A 19,173-nucleotide genomic window follows, 5' to 3' on the forward strand; every position below is an offset into this window, starting at 1 on the left:
TGCCCTCCTCCACCGCGGCGGCGGCGTCGTGGCCGCGGGTACGACTATGTGTGAGCGTCTTGTACAAGTCCTTTCCTTTCTCCCTTTTTAACTTTTTTTTTTTTTTAATTATTAAAATTATTTATAAAAAACTTCCACTCGTTTTTCGGCTTTTTTCTCTGTGTGTCTATATACATATGTGTGTGTCTGTATGTGTGTGTACACGCGCATTCACTTTGCTTTGTGTTTCAGTTGTTTCAGTTCAGTGTAAAATAGCCGGGTTCCCGCTTTGTAGCATTTTGGTTTTCAGGTCTTCGTTGCTGTAGGATCTGCATTGCTAATGCTCTGTTGCTGGGAAGTTAAAGTGTTTGCAGTGGAAGTCTGTGCGCATTTGTGGAAATACTTGTGTTATTTTGTTAAAGCCGCCTTTTAGCAGAAGCTAAAAGGCTGCTATTTATTTGCTTTTTCCCACCCTTTCACAAACACAGAGATGTCATAACCCTTTAAATGCCCTTCTCCTTAAGAATTCTTTCCTCAGTCTTTCCCACTTCCAGCTGCAGTAGCTCTCCTAATTTTCCCAGAAGAGTGAGATGCATTTTTGCTTCCCTTGGAAATGCATAAATGAGCTCTCTATGTACAAATCACAGCTGAGTTCCCCACAGCTAGCGCATTACAGAAGGACCTTATCTTGCAATCTACATTTCCCGCTGTAACAAAGCGTGACCTTGTTTTCATTACATAAAAAAATGTTTTTCATATAATTGCTGTGACTTGTTCTCTCGCATGAATCTCTGCTCACGTTAATAATTGCTGCTTCAATTTTCAGATAACTATTTTTTGTGAGCTGGTGGAAGAACACCAACAGAGTGCTCTTTAGGAGAGTTGCTGCATATAAGTAATGCTGCTGAGGGCATAACAAGGGTTCCGTTGTGCTCTTCCATTGCAGAGCCAAGAAAACCTAGCGTGGCATTTTTAGATATTGAACTTAAAGGAACTTAGTAATGTGTGGATGTATCTTAGTTGATATTTAGTTGGGGATTATTAATTTTAAATACTTGTCTTTATTTTGTTGGTTTCCAAGGGATGCGAGGCATCAATAAGTTTCCAGAAAGTCACTTTTTAAGAAAATTTTTCTAAAATAATCTACATTTAAGTTGGAAGAATATTTTGCCACAATTATATGGCAAAAAAACGGGTTGGTCATTTTTCTACCTCAGTTGAGTATCAAGTGAGTTGAGTTTTTTAAGAGTTTCCTAATTGTTAAAACTTTGGCAATCCTGTTCAGTCGAGAGTCAAGAGCTCACACTATCTAATTCTGTGTCCTGTATCTTAAAGTAGCATCCATGCTTGTTGTCCATGTCCCTACTCACATGATAAAGTTTTATAATACTCTGAGTTTGGCCTTTGGTGTCACAACATCAAGAAAACTGATAATGTTTGTAAAGTTCATGATTTTCACAATTCTTCTTTTTCCGGAAAAGGGATGTAGGTGAGGTGCTTACTGAGGCTTGTAAGTTGCAGTTACAAAAATTAGTTTGTTTTTTTTTTTTTAAGAGCCTAAGGAGATTAGGTACCTGGACCCAATTTAAATCGCTTTTTTGTCATGCATGAGGAACAGCTCCTGTACTTGCCAGCCTCTGCATATTTTGCTCATGCCTGATCTCTTGTGCTTGCAGAGGCCATCACTTCATTATCTGAGCCTAGTTCCCCAGTATGTTTTGAATATCAGAAGAGGGATAATCATCAGGTTGTTCAGTGGAGGAGGATGGTGTATTTATTTATTTATTTATTTATTTATTTTTACTTTAACTTGCCATCATTGTCGCTTGCTCTACTTGCTTCTCCCAGTTAAGTCCCTCCTGAGAGGGAGTGTTTTGTAGTAAGTAGATCAAGAAAGGGTTGCCAGGACTCAAGGACTTGCTGTGTAACCTCGCGTGAGTCATTTCCTCTCTCTGTTTACAAGTGGAAATGGGGGGGAATATTTATTCCAGAAGGATGCTCCGATTTTTCACATTTTGTGAAATGCCTTGAGACTTCTGGCTAAAAGGTGTTAGGGACGAGTGATGGTGGATATAGCGTGGTGGCTGTAATATTGTTTGAATTGAAGCAGCCGATAGCTGAAGGGAGAGGGAAGGCGTTAGGCTAGACGCTGCACGGGGGTTTGTAAGTGCATTGGGACGGGAGCCATTTTCCTGTTCCGTTGGGACGATGCCTGGCACCGTGGGGTTCTGGCCCGCGACGGAGCCTCCTGTATATGTTGGCGATGGGAGATGGCAACTTCCCCTACGAACTTGTGGTTTGCGAGAGGAAAAAAAGACAAAGAGAATCCTGTGCTAAATATAGTCTGTGTCATTTGTTTTCTCTGTTGTGGCATCTATGTAAATCGCCTCTTTTGTACTGTCGTCCTTTTGACAATAAAGCAAAATCTCAAGTCGTTCATTGTTTTTATTTCAGAGGTGGTGCAGAACTCTTGTTTGATGGTGTCAAAAAGCATCAGGTGACTTTGCCCTGTCAACCAGAGCCTTGTGAGTATCAGAACCTGTTGGATAACTTGAAAGAATGACAACAAATGAAACAAAGCTGGTTTGTAGAACAGTTTCATTAGTTGGCAACAAGAATCAATGTATTTTAAAAGCACTTTCAGACATGCCGTGGATCAGATAGCTTGGCAGGTGATGGTTAGTCCTCAAAGTAAATACCAAGCAGAAGTAGTCGTAGCCTGAGCATCTTTCCTGTCCTCTAAGCACTTGTCAATTGAGTCCTTCCTTAAGACTTCTGCCTCACTCCTCCTGGATAGACAACAGCCTCTGAATACTTCCATCAAGTCTACATTTGTCTTGCTTGATACATGAAACCACCAATAACCTCCTCTCTCCCTTGTCTTACCTTGCCTGTTCTGGGGTTTCCAAGAGGCATATATATATCTGTGTGCGCATATATAGGTAGTGTATAGATATGTGGGTGTGTATACAGCACTGTAACATAAATGTATGTTATCTACTCATTTGACTTTCCGCTGTATGTAATAATTTTATATTAACTATGCAGTTGAAAATGGCAAAGCTAATGCTCGAATGTGATGCTGGACATCCTGCCTATACAATAAAAAATACGATGCTGTTAAGATGAAGAGTTGAGTGTCCTGGTGATAAACAGTCATAATCTCTGGTTCGTGATTTGGAATATCAATACTGAGAAGTGCTGTACTGACTCTCTTGTTTCTCCTTATGTGTGTGCATACTTCAGTTGCAACGTAATTTTGCTGCAGGTATGTTTTGAATTCTTCCAGCTAGATAGTAATGCTTTATGCTATTTGAGAGTGGGATTATAAACTGAAATAATACAAAGCGTCAGGGAATGTTAACAACTAGTATCTCATGAATGGCTAATACCATAATCTATGTGCTGTGAATGTTCAGGCCTGAAATCTTCTTGCTGTGCCGGGAAGTAATTAGAGATTGGTAGAAGCGCTTTTGATGCTTGGACACAAGTACATGTAATTCAAATATAATAGGAGCACTGGAATAGTGCATTATCTTGTGGTTAAGGACAGGGACTAGGGATCCAGAAACATGACCTAATGCTGATTTGCTTTGTGAGTTTAGTCGTGTTGCTTAACTTTCCCCTGTTGCTAGTGAAGTAGTAGTGATACTTTAATGTATCACAAGAGAGTTCAGCATTAAATTCCACCACTGTTAAAGCACTTAAGATCCTTAAATGGAAGATAGTAAAGAAATACCAAAACGCTAATTTAGTTGGTTTATAAACTTGGGGGCTAGAGCATCATTTTCTTCAGTGTTCTGTAAATTTAAAATGCCCACTGATATCCACCGCATTGGTGGTGTTCAAACCATGATCAGATGCTCAAGAAGAAGGGCTTATTACATGAGATCTTTATTTCCACCAGGGGAAGGGGGAAGATTAATATCAAAGAATGATTCTTCTAGCCTGATGGTTGTCAGCGGTGCAGTTGTACGTGGCCTAATCCATTCCCACTTGAAATTGCCAGGAAGACTTCTGTAGGCTTCACTAGGAGCTGGATTTATCCTAAGGGATAAATCTTTCCCTGAAGATCTGGCTCAGTCTCAGGGTTCAAACTTGTGATCTCCAGTGATTCATTCCAGATTCATCTAACTCATTATTGCTCCTAGCGTTTTACACTGCCTCATTTTTCAGATGCTGCTATGCCTGTAACAAGAGTGGCGGAATGGACAATGTGCCCACTTGCCAGGTCCCCTGGTTTGCAGTGTGCTGTTTCCATGTGCGTTAAGTGACAGAGAGGTTTCAGTTTTTGGGCAGGTTGTGGATTGTGTCAGCTGAGGAGCAGACACTGACTGAATTGTGAGGCTTCTGCTATAGTGACGTTTACACCCAGCACAGGGATGGGGTAGGCAGACGTGCAGTTAATGCGTGACGGTAAGGGATCGCTGGAGAGACCCTTCATAATATTTCTGGATGAGAATTATGTTGTAGAAGTGAGGAATCAGTAGAAACAGATCAGAAACACGTGAATAAGAAATTTGGTAAATTCTTGTAATTTTTGATTATTCCTAATGCGTTGCATTTTCCTTATTCACATTATTACACATTAAGAAAGCTTAATTCACCCATCTCTGTGTAAATAAAATGTATGTAGTATGTTCCCTGCTGCCCTCGTGCAGCCAGAATTACAATGATTAAATTAAAAAACCAGCTCAGTTCTACTTGGTGCATACTTCCTGTTGCTTCCCTTACCCCGTATGTCCATCGCTTAATACTCTGGGGAAAGATCTGTAGTATGAACACTGCTAGTATGAACACTGCTTGAAGACCTGCACTTCTAACCCCATTTTAACTGATTTCATTAGCCTTCAAGCTTATTTTTGGCCATTTTGGCCTCTCTTACCCACTCTTGCTTTCTTTCTAGGTTATTTTTGTCTTTGTCCTCCTTTTTGCAGAGCAGCTGCTTCTCTCTGGGACATTGGACCCAGCTATATTTTATTTTTTAGGCGTTTTTATATATATCCTAGAGGTGAGGGCAGGTGGAAAATTATATGAAGAAGTACCTGCAAATGTTTATGGGAATAAAACAAGCTGTGCTCCATAGTTGACGAGGGCAGTGTTCTCTGCATGATAATAATGTTTGAACGAGTTCTTATATCATCATTTCCTTTTTCCTGGTAACAGGCACTAGGTAGAAAGTAGGTGGGTTCCAGATCCAGTTAACTTTTTCAAGAAGATTTCATTCTCTGTCCTTTTCTGACGCCTGGAGATGGGCTCCTGGAGGGATTAGGAAAGGCAGGAGGAAGGAAGCTGCAAATGGGCCAAGAGCAAGCCACGAAGGGTACAGCCGTGTGGTGGGACCTATTTTTATTATCCAAGGGGCTTTTTGTATCCTAACGTCAGTAAAACAGCAGTTCTTTATTTCCAAAGCGGAGCTGTCTTAGCCTCCTGGTTAAAGTTGCTGCCAAGTAGGAACTTAAAGAGGTGTGATCTATCTGTATAGGCAGACAGATTTACATAAGCCACACTTTGTGCAAGACTGTGTAATCGTTTAGAGCTGTGGTGGAAAGAAGACCTCAGGTTAAACAGGAATCTTGTCCCAAATTGCTGGCTATTTTGATGATCCCATTGATAATGCTGTTAGAGGATCTAAAGGCATTAATGCCCTGTTGGCTTATTCTGCATAAAAACAGTGTGTGTGGGAGAAAGCAGCTGGGGGAATAACGATATTTGTCACATGGAGAGAGGATTAAATTGGCAGGGAAATCAACTTTATTTTCAAGCATCTAAGAGGCTATTAGAGACAATGGAGCATAAAAGAGAGAAACCCTAAATTAAAAACTGAAAATGTATTTGGCAGCCTCCTCCTGAAACAAGCCACAGTAATTTAACCAAGTGCTTCAGTAATCAAATAGATCATTGTGTGACTGCTCTGCAAGTGATGCCGGAGCTCCTTCCTCCATCTCGCTGGGACTCACAGTGGTGGATTTGTCTATGGCCATGCGAGTTGCATGGACGCTGTTGGAAGGGTAGGAAGTCACTGGCATTGTTTAACCCCTGTAGTCAGTTCAGTTTTAGCTCAGCAATATCATGCGGATGAAGAGTGTTTACAAAACCCCTCTACTGTGCTCTCTACTGGATGTTGTATCCGGAGGTTGGGGCTGTTTATAAAGTCTCTGGCAGTTGTGCTGCAGGCTGCTCAGCTGCAGGTCCAGGCCTTCGAATTCCAACTTCTCCCATGGTTTCAGTGATGGGACTTGTATTTTTGGAGCAGCAGGAACCAGTTTCGGCAGTGGTCTCTCGGACCTTCTGGGGTAATTAAGAATTCACTGTGTGTTTTGGCACTTACAAGTCTGGAAGGATAAATTTTTAATCAGTGTGTTTTGGTAATTGTTTGTGGTTTCCCTTTACCGAAACCCCGGGGAAAAAGCCTGTTGCTAATCAGATTTTTTTCAGAGGGAAAATTAAAATAATCTGCCAAGTGCTGCTTATGTTAAATCCCCATAGAGAAGAGCATGGTGTGCTCCTCGTGAGCTTTGCTTTCCAGGGGCCTTGTTCTGCACAGCATGGAGGACTGCCGGGGAGTTGGGAGCATTCATCTTCTCGGAAAAGAGCCTGGGGATCTCAAGAGATCAGACCTGTGTTACAGGCAGAGTGGCTTAAAAAATACAGCATGGCATGTGTTCAGAGTTGACTGGGCTGCTGTGCTATGCCAAAACAACGTGTAAAATCAAGAGTGGCAGTTGGCATCGGTTGTCTGTAAATGCCCAGTGCTATTGGTAGGTAGTGCATTGCAGTTAAGTTATTAATATTCTGGAATGCTTTTATTCCTCTGTTTATAATTCCTAACATTTTAAAACTTGCTCCAAAGAAAGAATAAAAATATATTTGATAATGCAGAGACTTATTAGAAGAATGGTAAAAAAAACCACACTGTAGCTCTATGGAATTTCATGCAGTCAAATCTTTTTAACCGCAGTGTATGGTACTCGGAGGTCTCAAATGACTCTGGGGTTATTCCGCTACTTGTGCATCTTTCTTAGGAAGGTAATTATGTATTGGCTGGCAAGGAAAAGAGGACTCAGTGGGTTATGCAGGGTGGGACCTCAGCCTGGACTAGCTCAGCCCTGCATCCTGGCCGCTCTTTCCAGCAATCGGTGTGAGCAGCCGCGTTTGCAGCGCCCGGAGCCTGGCGTGATGCTGCAGGGCTGCCGCCGCCGTGATCAAGCAGTCCCTGCCGCGTTTGCAGCCCTGGTGCGTGGCTCAGTGGCTGCCTGCACAGCTTCGGGTCGCTGTCCCAGCGAGGCCACGCGTCGCTTCTGCGCAAGGAGCCGAGTCCTTCAGAGGGAACAGGGAAACAAACGTGCGCCCTCGCAGGAGCAGTCCCAGCGCTCTCCCGGGAGGCCGTGGAGCCGCGTTACTGGATCAGCTCATCCCAACTCATTGTGGAAGGAGCTTCCCAGGCACCGAGAAACCAGCTCTTGTGTGTGACCAAATCCCTGGGATAACAAAGCCTGGCTGTTCCACCCTCCTTCCCAGCCGCTGTATTGCAGTGCGGACACCTAGCAGGATAACCTTTCTGTGCCAGCCCCCCCCGCTCTGCTCTCTCTTTTCTCTTGGTGGGATTTGCTGTGCTGACAGCACTGTTCAGAGGGTGGCAGCGGAGCAGGGCTGGGGAGGAGGATCCGGGCCCTTTAAACCGCTTAGCATGCGGTTCACACGGCTCCGGGCCAGCTGTTCCTTTCTCCTCCTGCCCTCACTCGCAGGAGTTGTTTGCTGAGCTCAGAGCTCCTGTGCAAAATTGCTTTTCAAAAGAGCCACTTTCTGCTTAATTAAACAATGAGCCGCCGTCCCTCTGCACATCTGTAAAGCTCCCTCTGCAGCCCCTTTATCCCACAAACTGCTCCATTCTTACCTCCATTCACTTGTAAATCTTACCCCCCCTCTCCTCCACCCTGATCATCTCACTGGCCCTTTCTTTTCCCCTTTCAAGTAAGACTGAGGGGCTTGGAGTATCTGTGGGGGTGGCTGGGTTGGCTGGACAGGAATCGGTTTAATGGTGCTTGCCGTATATGAAATTCCAATAATAGCAAAGCAGATCCGAGCCTGAAAGTGAGAGGCGAGGACTGGACTCTGCATGATTTCTGTATTTAGAAGAATAAAATCGTGGCAGTTCCTGAGCGAGCTGAGATACTGACTCATCCAGCAGCCAGAGGGGACACCAGCCACCAGCCAGGCTGGGAGAGGGGCAAGGAGTTGACTTCAAGGCGCTTTCTGATCCAGCTGGCAGTGCCAGGGAGAGCCCAGCCCAGGGGATTCCCTCGGCCAGGCTGGCTGCGTGCAGGGCAGTGCCAGGCTGCCAGGGAATCCCTCTGCACGCTGGCAGGAGCAGCCACCTTCCTCTGTGGTCTGGGGTCTCACATCGCTCTGTGTAGTCTTTTGTAATAGTAATAGGGTTTCCTTTTTAACCCTCGGTGCGCGTGCACACACACAAAACCCAGAAGCCGGGAAAATAGGAGAGAGGGGAAATTTCAGTTTGATGGATTTCGGCTAAGCTTGACGCCCGCAGTTAGTAATGCATTCTCTGAATTGTCTTCCTGAGCAGCTTAAAAAAATTAACCAGCAACATTCAAGGTTAAGCAGGATAAATGAATGGAAAAGCGATGAGGTGGGATATCTCCTTTATCACTGGGAAGGACAGATTATAGCCAGGGTGATGCAATATCATCTAGCATAGATTGATAGGGAGGGATGAAGAAATGGGAGTTTGGTGCATTAGCAGAAGATTCGTGACTGCAAAACTATTAAACCATGGCACAGTCTCCGTGGGGTTTGGTAGCAGGTCCACATTGCTCAAGCATCTTAAAATCAGAGCGGGCAAGGCTTGGGATGTTCATTTGTTGAGCATAATTCTGCACTGGCAGAGGGATAAAATTACAGGACCTGTTAACAAGATGTTATTTTTAATGTCTGCGATTCCCAATCTGGCACTTCACTGCTGGTGCGATAGACTTTGAAGCTCTCCGGGCTCCTTCCTTTGACAATTTTGAACGAGAGGCAAGACCCTGGACCAGCACTAGTGATCTGTGATCCTAATTAAAAGAGACAGTTTGGTGCGCTGGCATTTATTTGGGAGCCTGAACTGACAATAGCGTTGGGTGTTACGGAATTAGATGTTCTGACTTTGGAAATGAGTAGGGATTAGGTTTACTGTGAGGATCAGCTCGGAGCTGCTTTTTTGTCCCGGGAGCTGATGGATCTGGAGGCTTGCTGCTGTCTAGCAAGTGGGATGGGAGATCCCTTGAACTTGTGTTCTCCTACCACGGAGTGGAAGATCCCAAGCAGCTCCTCTGCAGTTTACGAGTGTTGTGATTAAAATCTCAGGGCTGAGAATTGCTGGGTGATGGCTGGGATCCGAGTCTTGGCTGCTAACAGGAGGGCTATGAAAGACTCCTGTAATCCCTTACCCTTCTGTGGACACAAGAAAATGAGAAGAGCATTGCTCTTTTAGATGAGAAGTGAGAAAAAGATGTCATAACACAATTAAAAATTACAGAAGCCAAGACCTTGACATTCATTTGTAGCAGACAAGAACAGATGAGAGCAACGATTGGGATTCTCTTGTGTCTGGCTGTAGTTACCCCCTAATTTTTTCCGTAGTACTTAAATCACTGCCCACTCCAGTGCGTGGCAGGATTGGCTTGTGCTCTTGTCAGAGAAAATGGATTTTGCTCTTGCCGCAAAATTTTGCCTTGCTGCTCACTCTGCGTAGTACTGAACCCATTTGCCTGTGACTCCATTTATATCAGCTATTCCAGGTCTTCTTCTGCAGTTTATGGCACACTATCATCTGCTTCAGCGAATGATTTGCATATCAGATGGGAGGCTGGAGGAGCCTGAAGGATCCCTTCGGTCCCAAGCTCTTTTAGGGAGCAGAATCCTGGAGGGTCGTCAGATTCGGAAGCAGAGAGAAGGCATGCACCTGGAGGGGCAGCAGGTATTGGGAGCTGGTTTGTCGATTTTAAAAACAAGCTGCTTAAGCAGGGAAAGGGGCACACAAATTGTCTTTCCATACATTTCCATGCAGGCAGGGGGAATAATGGCAGACGAGCGGCAGGGAAGGGGCTTTGTCATGGTTACAGGCCAGTGGCTGAGAATGTGGGTGGAGCGGCGCTCGTCCAGAGTTAGTGACCTCAGCAAATTGGAGCTCAGCCATGGTCAGTATGATAAATGATCTTATTCTGGGTCAAAGAAATGGTACCCCACAGGGAGGTATCCGCAAGGCGGCCCGGGAAAGCGCTGTGCTCTTGCAGCACTGACCCCTTAGTGACCAGTGTTGCATATATCTTATTTATTACAGACCAGAAGGGAATTTTCCATGGTTTGGCCTTTATAGGGTTTCCCTATTTCCCTGATATAAGCTCCCAGTTCTGCAGCCAAGGCAAGAGTATGGGTGTAATTACACCCTCTGGGTGCCCTTCAAGGCACTGTCTGCTTCGTGTGGGTTTGTATGTGCACTTTAAGGCAGGGGACACGGAGATGTCTGGTCATCTCATGTGTGTGTGTGTGAATCTGCCAGCAACCTGTGCAGCTCCCTGGAAGCCGGGAGCTGCGCATCCATGTCGGCTGGTATTATGATTGCACAAAATCCTGCGTTTCTGCACATTTTTCAGTTCAGTGTGAGATCCTTCTAGTGCAACACCCAGCTTGGTGTTTCTTATGTGAGGCACCTGGTTTCTCTCTGCACACAGCAAGTGTCCTCTTTGCTGAGTTATCACCAATGAATCTGTCAGGCCCAGGAGGTTTTATTGAGCTAGGAAAGATCTATGAATTTTAGCCCTGGTTTTGAGGGTGCAAATGAACCCAGACTCTTGTTCCAGGCAGTGCTAAGATGGAGTCTTAGATGCATTTCTCTTGCAGAGGGAGCTCAGCAGATTCTTCATCGAGGAACACTTGGAGTAATGCAGAAGATCGGGCCTTGGAGGATACACAAGGACTGTGCAGTTCTGTCTGCCACAACCAGGAGCGTTTATGATACAGCTGGGCTGAAAATGAGCCGATGCTGTTGGGTTTTTGTATGCACACTCACTGCAGTTTTTGCATCCTGTCCGCTTGCGTGACAAGCCAATGACTTTGTGTCACTGCAAGCACACACTTCGTTTTCCTGAGCCGTGTGTTTCGCTGGGTGATTTGTTTTATGTATGTATTGTGGATTTGAGCTCCCATCTGTGCACTTGAACTAAGCAGTTTTCTCAAACGTTTGTCAGTTTTTCTTTTTTTAATTAACTTTAGATTATTTTTCCAGAGAATTTGGAGAGGTTTGATGTACTGTTAGCACAGGCAACAGAAGCTGTCTCTGTATACAAATGAGACAGGGATTTCCTACCATGTGCTTCAGTCCCTCCTTTGCAGTTTGAGAATATTTCAGCTTCCTTGTCTGGTTCACTTTTGCTTCTCTGCTGATGCTGGCAATGGTGAGGACAGTTAATGATAATTAGAGTGGATTGTTTGGTGTGGATATTTGTTTGCTGTGAATGAAATGGAGTAGGCTACCAAAAGGATTTCATTGAGACCATGCAGCAATGATAAAAATACATCATTACTGCAATAAGCTGGGCTCGAGTTGGTGATGCGGGAGCGTATTATCTCAGCTCTCACCTCTACCTCACTCCTGGGCCAAAATGCACAATTGCTTCTGCAGCCAAATGGCAGCGTGTGTAGTACAACTGTGCTCCTGCAAATAGCAAATGCCTCTGTTCTGTGATGGGGAGACAGCTTCAGAACCAACATGAGTGTAAAATTGCTGTGTTGTAGTGATGGTTTAACTTGCCAGTGGATGTGGTGTCTGACCAGATTGAGGTTTTTTTCCTTCCTTGTATGTCATTTGTAGAGGACCTGCTGTTGGCATAGCAAATCCTCAGCCCAGGGAGCTGGAAACTGGTTAGACCCATAGCATAGTATCAGAACGAAAATGTCTTAGGAACACTACGTAAGTCAACTGTAAGAGATAAGCGGTTGTGCTATTATTTACCTCTTATTATTTCCATCATGGTAACACGGAGCTGTTGATCAAGGCTGCTATTTGAGGCACGGAGCTGCAAGATGGCTTCTCCTCAGACCACTTGCAATGGAAGTAATCTCATTCCTTTTCAATATCTTACTTGTGGGAGATGGTTTTGGTGTGGCTCTGGTCATTTTTCATCTTTTATAATTGATTTGTTCTTGTAATATTGGTGTATAGAATGTAGAGAATGAAGGGGGGGGGGAATTCAATGCTGAGAAAGCAGCTGAAAGTATTATGTCTTAAGGTTGGCTGTGGAGAAGCGGTCCTAATTTTCATTGCCTTTTGGAGCAAGGAAGCTCCAGGCATGCATAGGGGTATCAGGTTTTTTTCCCTACTGTCTAAATTCTTCAGGACGTGTGTACGTGACTTCTGGGGAGGAGTAAATGAATGTAGGCTCAGGTGGGGCTGAAAATAACATTTATTATGGAAGGAGTAGGGGTGAGGGAGTCTTCTAGCTCAGCCTGGAATAAATCAGTCCTCTCGCCCCTTCGTCCAGGCTGTTTCTAGGTGTCTGTCTTTTATCCAGCTGGTGCGGCGTGTTTCTGTTTAAATGATCGCTCCTGAAAGGTCCCAGAGGAAAGGGCTGCTTATTCCACGCAAGGAGAATGGTATATGGCACAGCTCATTGTTGTGTGCCCTGCTGCAAGTGCATAAATATGAAACAGCTCGCGGGCGTTGCTGTGGTGGGGCTGGTGTCCCCTTTGTGCCCCCCCTCCTTCTCCTGAAGGCTCCTCTCCATCTTTCTTCCTCTCCGGCTTTCATTTCTTGGTGATGGAGAGCAGGAGCCGTTTGGGTATGAGATCCTGAGGGCTTTACGTTGCAGCAGCATTTTTCAGGGGAAGGTGAAAATAGTTAACTCTTGTTCTGGTGACTGACCGACTGACGTGGTGTATATATATACCTTCTGTGCAGCGGTCGCCATCCCCAGTGCATGTTGCTAGGAAAGCGGCAGAATTTTGTCTATTTTGTGCTCTTAACTACGTATCATTACAAGGGAATCATGGGTTGGCCCCAGGCAGGTGATCCAGCTCATCAGGCAGTTTTAAGGCACAAAGCAGATCTTTCTGCCCTGATCAGAGCACTGGATCAGCAATACCTGTCGTGCTCCGGGCAGCCCCACAGTGGGACCAGCGTGCCGGCGGGGAATGCTGTGATCCGGAGGCACCGATGCCCTGGGAAATGGCGGGGGGTGGGGAACAGAGGGAATCTCAGAGCATCCCCCTCCCCCTTTCCCTAGGAAAAGAGGCCCCCATCTGCTGCAGATGGACGTGTCCCCATCGCCTAGTTGATGTGCACCTGCCTACGCCAGGACTGTTCATCCTTGGTATGATGGAAGTGAGGGGGGTAACATTATTTGGAAGAACCCCAGCTCTGCTTTGGGTGGCATCTTTGATCCCATAAAATCCTGGGCTAAGGCAGGGACTGAGTGCATTTATTTTTGCTGGTTGTGGAGCAAACACGTGGGGAACCGTACACAGAGCTTGATTTTAGCTCAGAGAGGCGCGTGCAGAAAGGTTCCCCATGACTAGGGCAAGGTTACCGCACGTGAGGGAGACGTGGAAACCCATCCCGGCGTCCCTGCTCATCCTGTGAGCGGGGCTCCAGCCCTCACTGGTGGATTTGTGCTTTCAGAAAGCTTCCTCACGCCTTGAAAACAAACAAAACTCTTTCAGGGCTTTCAAAGGGCTGTTTAAAGGAGCCCCGGGAGAATAACTGATTGTGGATTCAGAATGATGAAGTGGTTTGTGGAACGGTGAAATATAGAAGCAAATGCAGGAGAACTCCACATTGCAATTTGTCAGCTTCTCTAAACCCTGTAACGGATTATTCCCCCCCTCTGTCGCTTCTCACCTCTCCAATAGGAAATTAACTGATGCTATCACTAAAGAAATTGTTTTTGCCTCACAAAGTAAAATTGATACTATAAAAACCCGCCAGCAGTGTCTCCTCCTCCTTTTACATGAAGACAAATCCTTCCTGTCACCTACTGAAATGGAAAGATAAAGGCTGAGCTTTAATAAAGAAGCTATAAGCACGAAGTGTAGAGGGAGGGAGCAGGCATGGCACGGGGAACCCACCACGGCAGCAGGTGTAATCCCGAGGGATATTGCCAGCGTCCAAAATACAGCTACTGTGTCCGGTGCCTGCGTGCGTGTTTAATGCATGGTTATGCCCACATTTGTGCCCCAGAACTCACGTCTCCAAGAGTTCATCCTGGTTTTGGTACCAATAGTGTCTACTTTTACTCCTTTCATGTTCTTAGGCTTGCTTGTTTGGACTTTTTAAATCTAATTAAACACACAGAGTTAAATGTCAATTTGTTAGGTGATAACGGAACATGCAGGATATGGGATGTGTTAAAGAAATCTTAACATTGACAGTCTCCCACTGGATCGGTGCTTCAGCACGAACTGCATTCATTCTTTGTGGGATGCCTTTTCTATGGGAAACCTCTTCTGCCAAACTGTGGGGTTTGGGGCAGAGCCCTGAGGTCTGAGCTGCCTTGAGGCAGGGCTGCCTGTTAAATACTGTAAGGGACAGTCCTGTTAGGTGGTTTCTTTGACTGGAAGTGTTCAGCTATCCCCATCCATCCTGCATGTTCCTCATCTGCTCCTTTGTGGATAAACAATCACTTTGTTCTCGCATCAGCTAGGAGCCGTTAGCTAGTTTGTAAACTGCTGTCCTTTCTCCTTTCAGGGGATATCAGAAACCTGCTAAAGTGGATCAAACAGAATCTGTTGAAAGAAAGACCAGAATTATTTATGCAAGGGGAATCTGTGTAAGTACAACTGTTATGAATCCTCCTTGTGTTTCTCTGTTGGTCCGCACGGCTTGGGATATATTATTCCTGTTGGTTGCAAGAAGCAAGTTAATAACCATGAAAATACGGGATTTGCTACAGTGATAATGGGAGATGTCCCACGTTACACCTCACCCTGTTCCACGGAGAGCATCTTTTGCAGCCCTCACCCAAATCTTTAAACCTTAAATGTGAAGCAGAGCCATGTATACTTTCCGTTGTCACCTGAAGCAGCATGAGCATGTATCCTCAATTCCAGGAGTTTTAGCAGGTCTGTCTGTTCCCTGCTGACATCACTGGGACTGAAGCAGTCACTCAGAGAAACGCCAACAAATATTTCTTCTGGGAAATGTATTTTTATTGTCAAAATGGGGCCAGCCTCGTGGAGGGGAAAAAAAAAAGCCAAGAGAAATGGAGCAGAGTGAGCTGTGCAAGCCATCCCTGACTGCGGGGTGGCGCTGGGGGTGTTTAACATTCGTCATGGATCTTTGTGAGCTGAAGCGTGTGCCAGGTCCCCTGGTAACGGGAGAGACAATTGCAGGACACTGAAGATCAAAGAGGGGGAATCCCTTTGCCTGTAATCAGGGGCACGGAGTGGATCCCGGGTGTTTAGTGCCTTTGGTAGGGGCAGCGAAATAGCTTTCCCTGCCTTCACATTGAGCTCTCTGCGCTCGACTGTAGCGCGTGGGTTTTAATTACCTGGCTTTTCTACACAGTACGGAAATGTAGTCATCTTGGAGCATCCTCAGGAATGGTGCATTTTGATTCAAATGAGCTCTGGGATCGCTCCTGCCTCCCCTTTATTTGATCTAGAAAGGGCACAGACTGTACCTGTTTCCACCTCCATGCTAGGATTCCTTTTTCTCTTTGGCTTTGTAGGCAGTCAGCTTGTGATCTGTGCTGTAACATCCCTTGTTCTAAACTATTTGTGAAGCTTTTTAGCAGCCCTGTATCCTAATTATTTTTCTCTGTTCTGCAGGAGGCCGGGAATTTTGGTGCTCATCAACGACGCAGACTGGGAACTAATGGTCTGTACTCCTTCAGTTTGACTTTCTTTGTTGAAAATATTGCTCTGTCTGTTCTGTGGTTGCTCTCAGAGAAGCTATTTCTGATTCTTGCCCCGAGCAAAGCGTCTCGTATTTGAGGGGGTAGGGGCAGGCTGGGATCTCTCTCCCTGTATTGTACTGTGGCTGTTCGGAAGCCTGGAGCCTTTCTCGAACCTGCTGAGACTCATCAGCCAGCCAGCGTCTGAAGAGACATCACCCGTATTCCCTGGCCGCTGGCAATGGGCTTCGCACCTCTGGCTGCTAGCAGGTCTCCCCCACGCGTGGGCAACAGCTTTTGGGTACCAGGCAGTTTCCCAGCCCCAGGGAGACCCCCTTGGCTAGAGTAAGGTGGTGCCATAGCAGGTGAAAGCAGCCCTGGGGAGATTTCTGCCCAAACAGGCAGAAAATATCTTGTAAATATCTTCCCTCTTCAGCCCACTGTTGTGCTCAGACAACAAACAGCCCCTGACTATTTTCCTGCCTCAGGCAACCACCTGTTGTGTCAAAACCCTGGTCCAGACAGCGGTGTGGGATAATGGGCGCTAGCTCCTTGTCTGATCTCTCACCTTTGCCTCTGTTAGGATGAAAACGTCAGTCTATCCCCTTCTGCTCTCCCTAACACTCACCGTCTTTTTATGAGCTGTTTTCTCTTTGCAGCTAGTATTTGGAAATGACATTTAAACCATTTTTCATTTTTTTTTCTTGGCCTGCAGGGCGAGCTGGATTATAAACTCCAGGATCAGGATAATGTGCTTTTCATCTCGACATTGCACGGCGGGTGAACTCCTGGAAAAACAAGAGGATGTAAATCCAAACCCCTGGGCAAAAAACCCAAACAAAAACCTAAACCCACCCAAACCTCTCTTGAACTGCCTGTGCCCGGTCTCTGCATCTTCCCACCGCATTCACTTGTTACTAGACATCCAAATAAAGCCCTGCCAGCACGCGGCCTGCTGTCAACCACAACAGCATCCATCTTTTCGTCCTCATTTCATCTCTCCTGACTGCGCTTCCAGGTACCCTAACAAGCAGAGAGCACCTGCAGCATGTGGGACTTTGTTTTTCTGTGACGGGAGGAAGAGGGGTGCTGAACCTCGAGTAGGCTGGTGTGTCTTTGCAGGCAATGAGGCGTTCTGGGGCAGTTGTGCCTGCTTTGGGGCAAGGCTGGGGTGTCTCTGCGTTGGTGCTGGGTACCGGGATTCTTTTAACACAATACTTAGTGTTGGTACAGTCTGTGCGCCAGCCACAGGGACGATCAGGGAAGGGTGAGACATGAAGTGCAAGGAAACAAAAGGTGACTTTACTAGTTTTTCTCTGAGGTGGCAGACATTACAGCTTCAGAGCCCTCTGTAGGGGCTTTCCACTTGTCATGATATTTATTTGTGGGAAGTGGGAGAGAAATAGGCTTTTTTGGTTTTGTTTTTCTGATGCCTTATGCCTCTTTCATACCTGAGCTGAGGCAGGGTGAAGTACAAGCCCATGAACAATGTCAATTTATAACCATTTGGTTGGAGGGGAAACAAACCCGTGCCCAGCCTGAGACAGCACAGAGTGATAAGGGCAGCAAATTATCTTTCCGTCACCGTGATGGACAGAATTGATCAGCCTGTCTTGCGTTCTGTGCAGGTGGGGAGCTGCGTTGCTGCAGCCTGGCTGGGGAAGGGCTGGGGATGGAGATGCACGGAGACCCGGGAAAGAAAGTCAGTGGCTTTAACTCTTTCCGTCAGTGGGAGGGGGAGGCTTCTTACTGCGCACCCTGAGGAAGTCCTGTGAGCGCAGCGGAAGTGGGTGTGCACGGTTTTGCTAGGGCATGGATGCTGTTGGCTTTCCAGAAGTTTCCTCGGACAGACAGACTGGCCTGCCTTCCAGCCGGGAGGCCACGGTGAGAGCACAGAGAAGGGGTCAGAGGAGATAGCGTTGGTGCCAACAGGTCTGAAACGTGCTGCGTGAGCTTCTAGGAGTGTCGACCAGGAGTGTCCGACCAGGATTGTCCTTCCTGTGCTCCCCCCTGCCCTGCTCACCTGCGTTTTGGCACAGCTCCGGCAGCACACGGTGGTCCCCAGCAGTGGCACTCCTGCCCGAGCAGTGGCTCTCCCGGGGCAGAGTGCTCGCTGGTGCTGTATCTCAGTCGGTACACATCTCAGAGCTGGTCTGCACCACGTACTGCTCACCCTGTCCTCGATCTCCGGGAGCTGCCGAGGAGGCGCTGGGAGGCGGTGAGCAGTGCAGTGCACCAGTCCCTGCTCGGGCAGCCCGGCCTCACACCCCAAGTGCTCCGTACAAGGAGCCTTTACCGTCCTGCGCCTGACAGGAGTTGCTCTGTCTGACGTGGAGGGAGTGCCAAAGAGTAATTCCCCCGTCTGACTTCTCCGGTGACTCCTCTCTCACGTTTACCCCACCACAACTTGTGTAACTAAAAGCACCCACAGACTACAATGCTGCTGCATCTGAGAAACCCTAACTTCAAGCCCACTGTTGGTAACAAACTGATATTCAGCCTTTTCCAAATCCAGCCGCGACTCGAGTCCAGCTTGCGCCGTTTGTAAATGACACAGACAGGCCAAAGGCTCTTCTCTGTCCTCAGTTCGTGGCCATAAGCTTTGCTGGGCCAGGGGAGCGGAGAGGGGATTCCAGGTGATGGTAGGAGCTGGCTGAAAAACAACGAACCTGCGTGGTGTGCAGCTTGAAACCGACTTAAACCCAAGTGGGAAAATGCAGGTTCGTCTTGAGCGCTGCTGCCTGCCGGGCCTCTACGCTGCATTTTTGCCTTAGGCTGGGTTTGTCTGTTCTTATCCCCCCCAGCTGTTTGCTCATGATAGGATGAGTTCCTTCCCTGGGAGGTGTTACTCCCCTCGCTAGTGCAGGTAGACCCGGATGGCTTAGCTCCTGCTGTAGTAAAAGCTGCCAATCATTGCTAAAAAAAAAAAAAAGGCTAGAAATGGGAAGATGAGGGAAGCCAGGGGAGGGGAGAGGAGGGGTACAGCAAAATCCTGTAACAAAAAAAAAAAAAAGTTTCTGAAATAAAAGCCTTTTAAAACATTCTCTGCCTCCAGCTTTGTCCTAGATAGGCTCTTGGTGAAATTTTGCTCGGATCTTGTAATGCTTCCCTCCTCCTCCCGGGTTTCCTTGGCAGCCCCGGCCGAGCCCCTCGGCTTGAGGAGTCATAAAGCCGCTCTGTTACAAACCTCCCTCCCGGCCGTGGTTTCGAGGGGCTGCTCCGGCAGCTCTGCGGACCCCGTCTCCGCAGCCCTCGGCCGGGGGGAGCCCGGGGCCGGGCCGCTCTCCGCCGAGCCCACCCGGTG

The 19,173-nt window shown here is 46.8% G+C and overlaps 1 protein-coding gene across 1 annotated transcript in view; it reads left to right on the forward strand.

Annotated features, from left to right (window-relative positions):
- URM1 (ubiquitin related modifier 1) overlaps positions 1-16,837 on the forward strand; it is a 26,483-nt gene extending 9,646 nt beyond the window's left edge. Inside the window, exons 5-9 of the mRNA XM_009888077.1 lie at positions 1,134-1,207; positions 2,434-2,504; positions 14,723-14,804; positions 15,805-15,853; positions 16,585-16,837. Of these exons, the coding sequence (XP_009886379.1) occupies positions 1,134-1,207; positions 2,434-2,504; positions 14,723-14,804; positions 15,805-15,853; positions 16,585-16,653 (345 nt within the window). The 3' untranslated portion in view covers positions 16,654-16,837. The remainder of the gene's footprint in view (positions 1-1,133; positions 1,208-2,433; positions 2,505-14,722; positions 14,805-15,804; positions 15,854-16,584) is intronic.
- The last annotated feature ends 2,336 nt before the right edge of the window (positions 16,838-19,173 follow it).

Source organism: Charadrius vociferus, unplaced genomic scaffold (genome assembly GCF_000708025.1).
Source record: "Charadrius vociferus isolate BGI_N301 unplaced genomic scaffold, ASM70802v2 scaffold56, whole genome shotgun sequence".
Lineage (NCBI taxonomy): Eukaryota > Metazoa > Chordata > Aves > Charadriiformes > Charadriidae > Charadrius > Charadrius vociferus.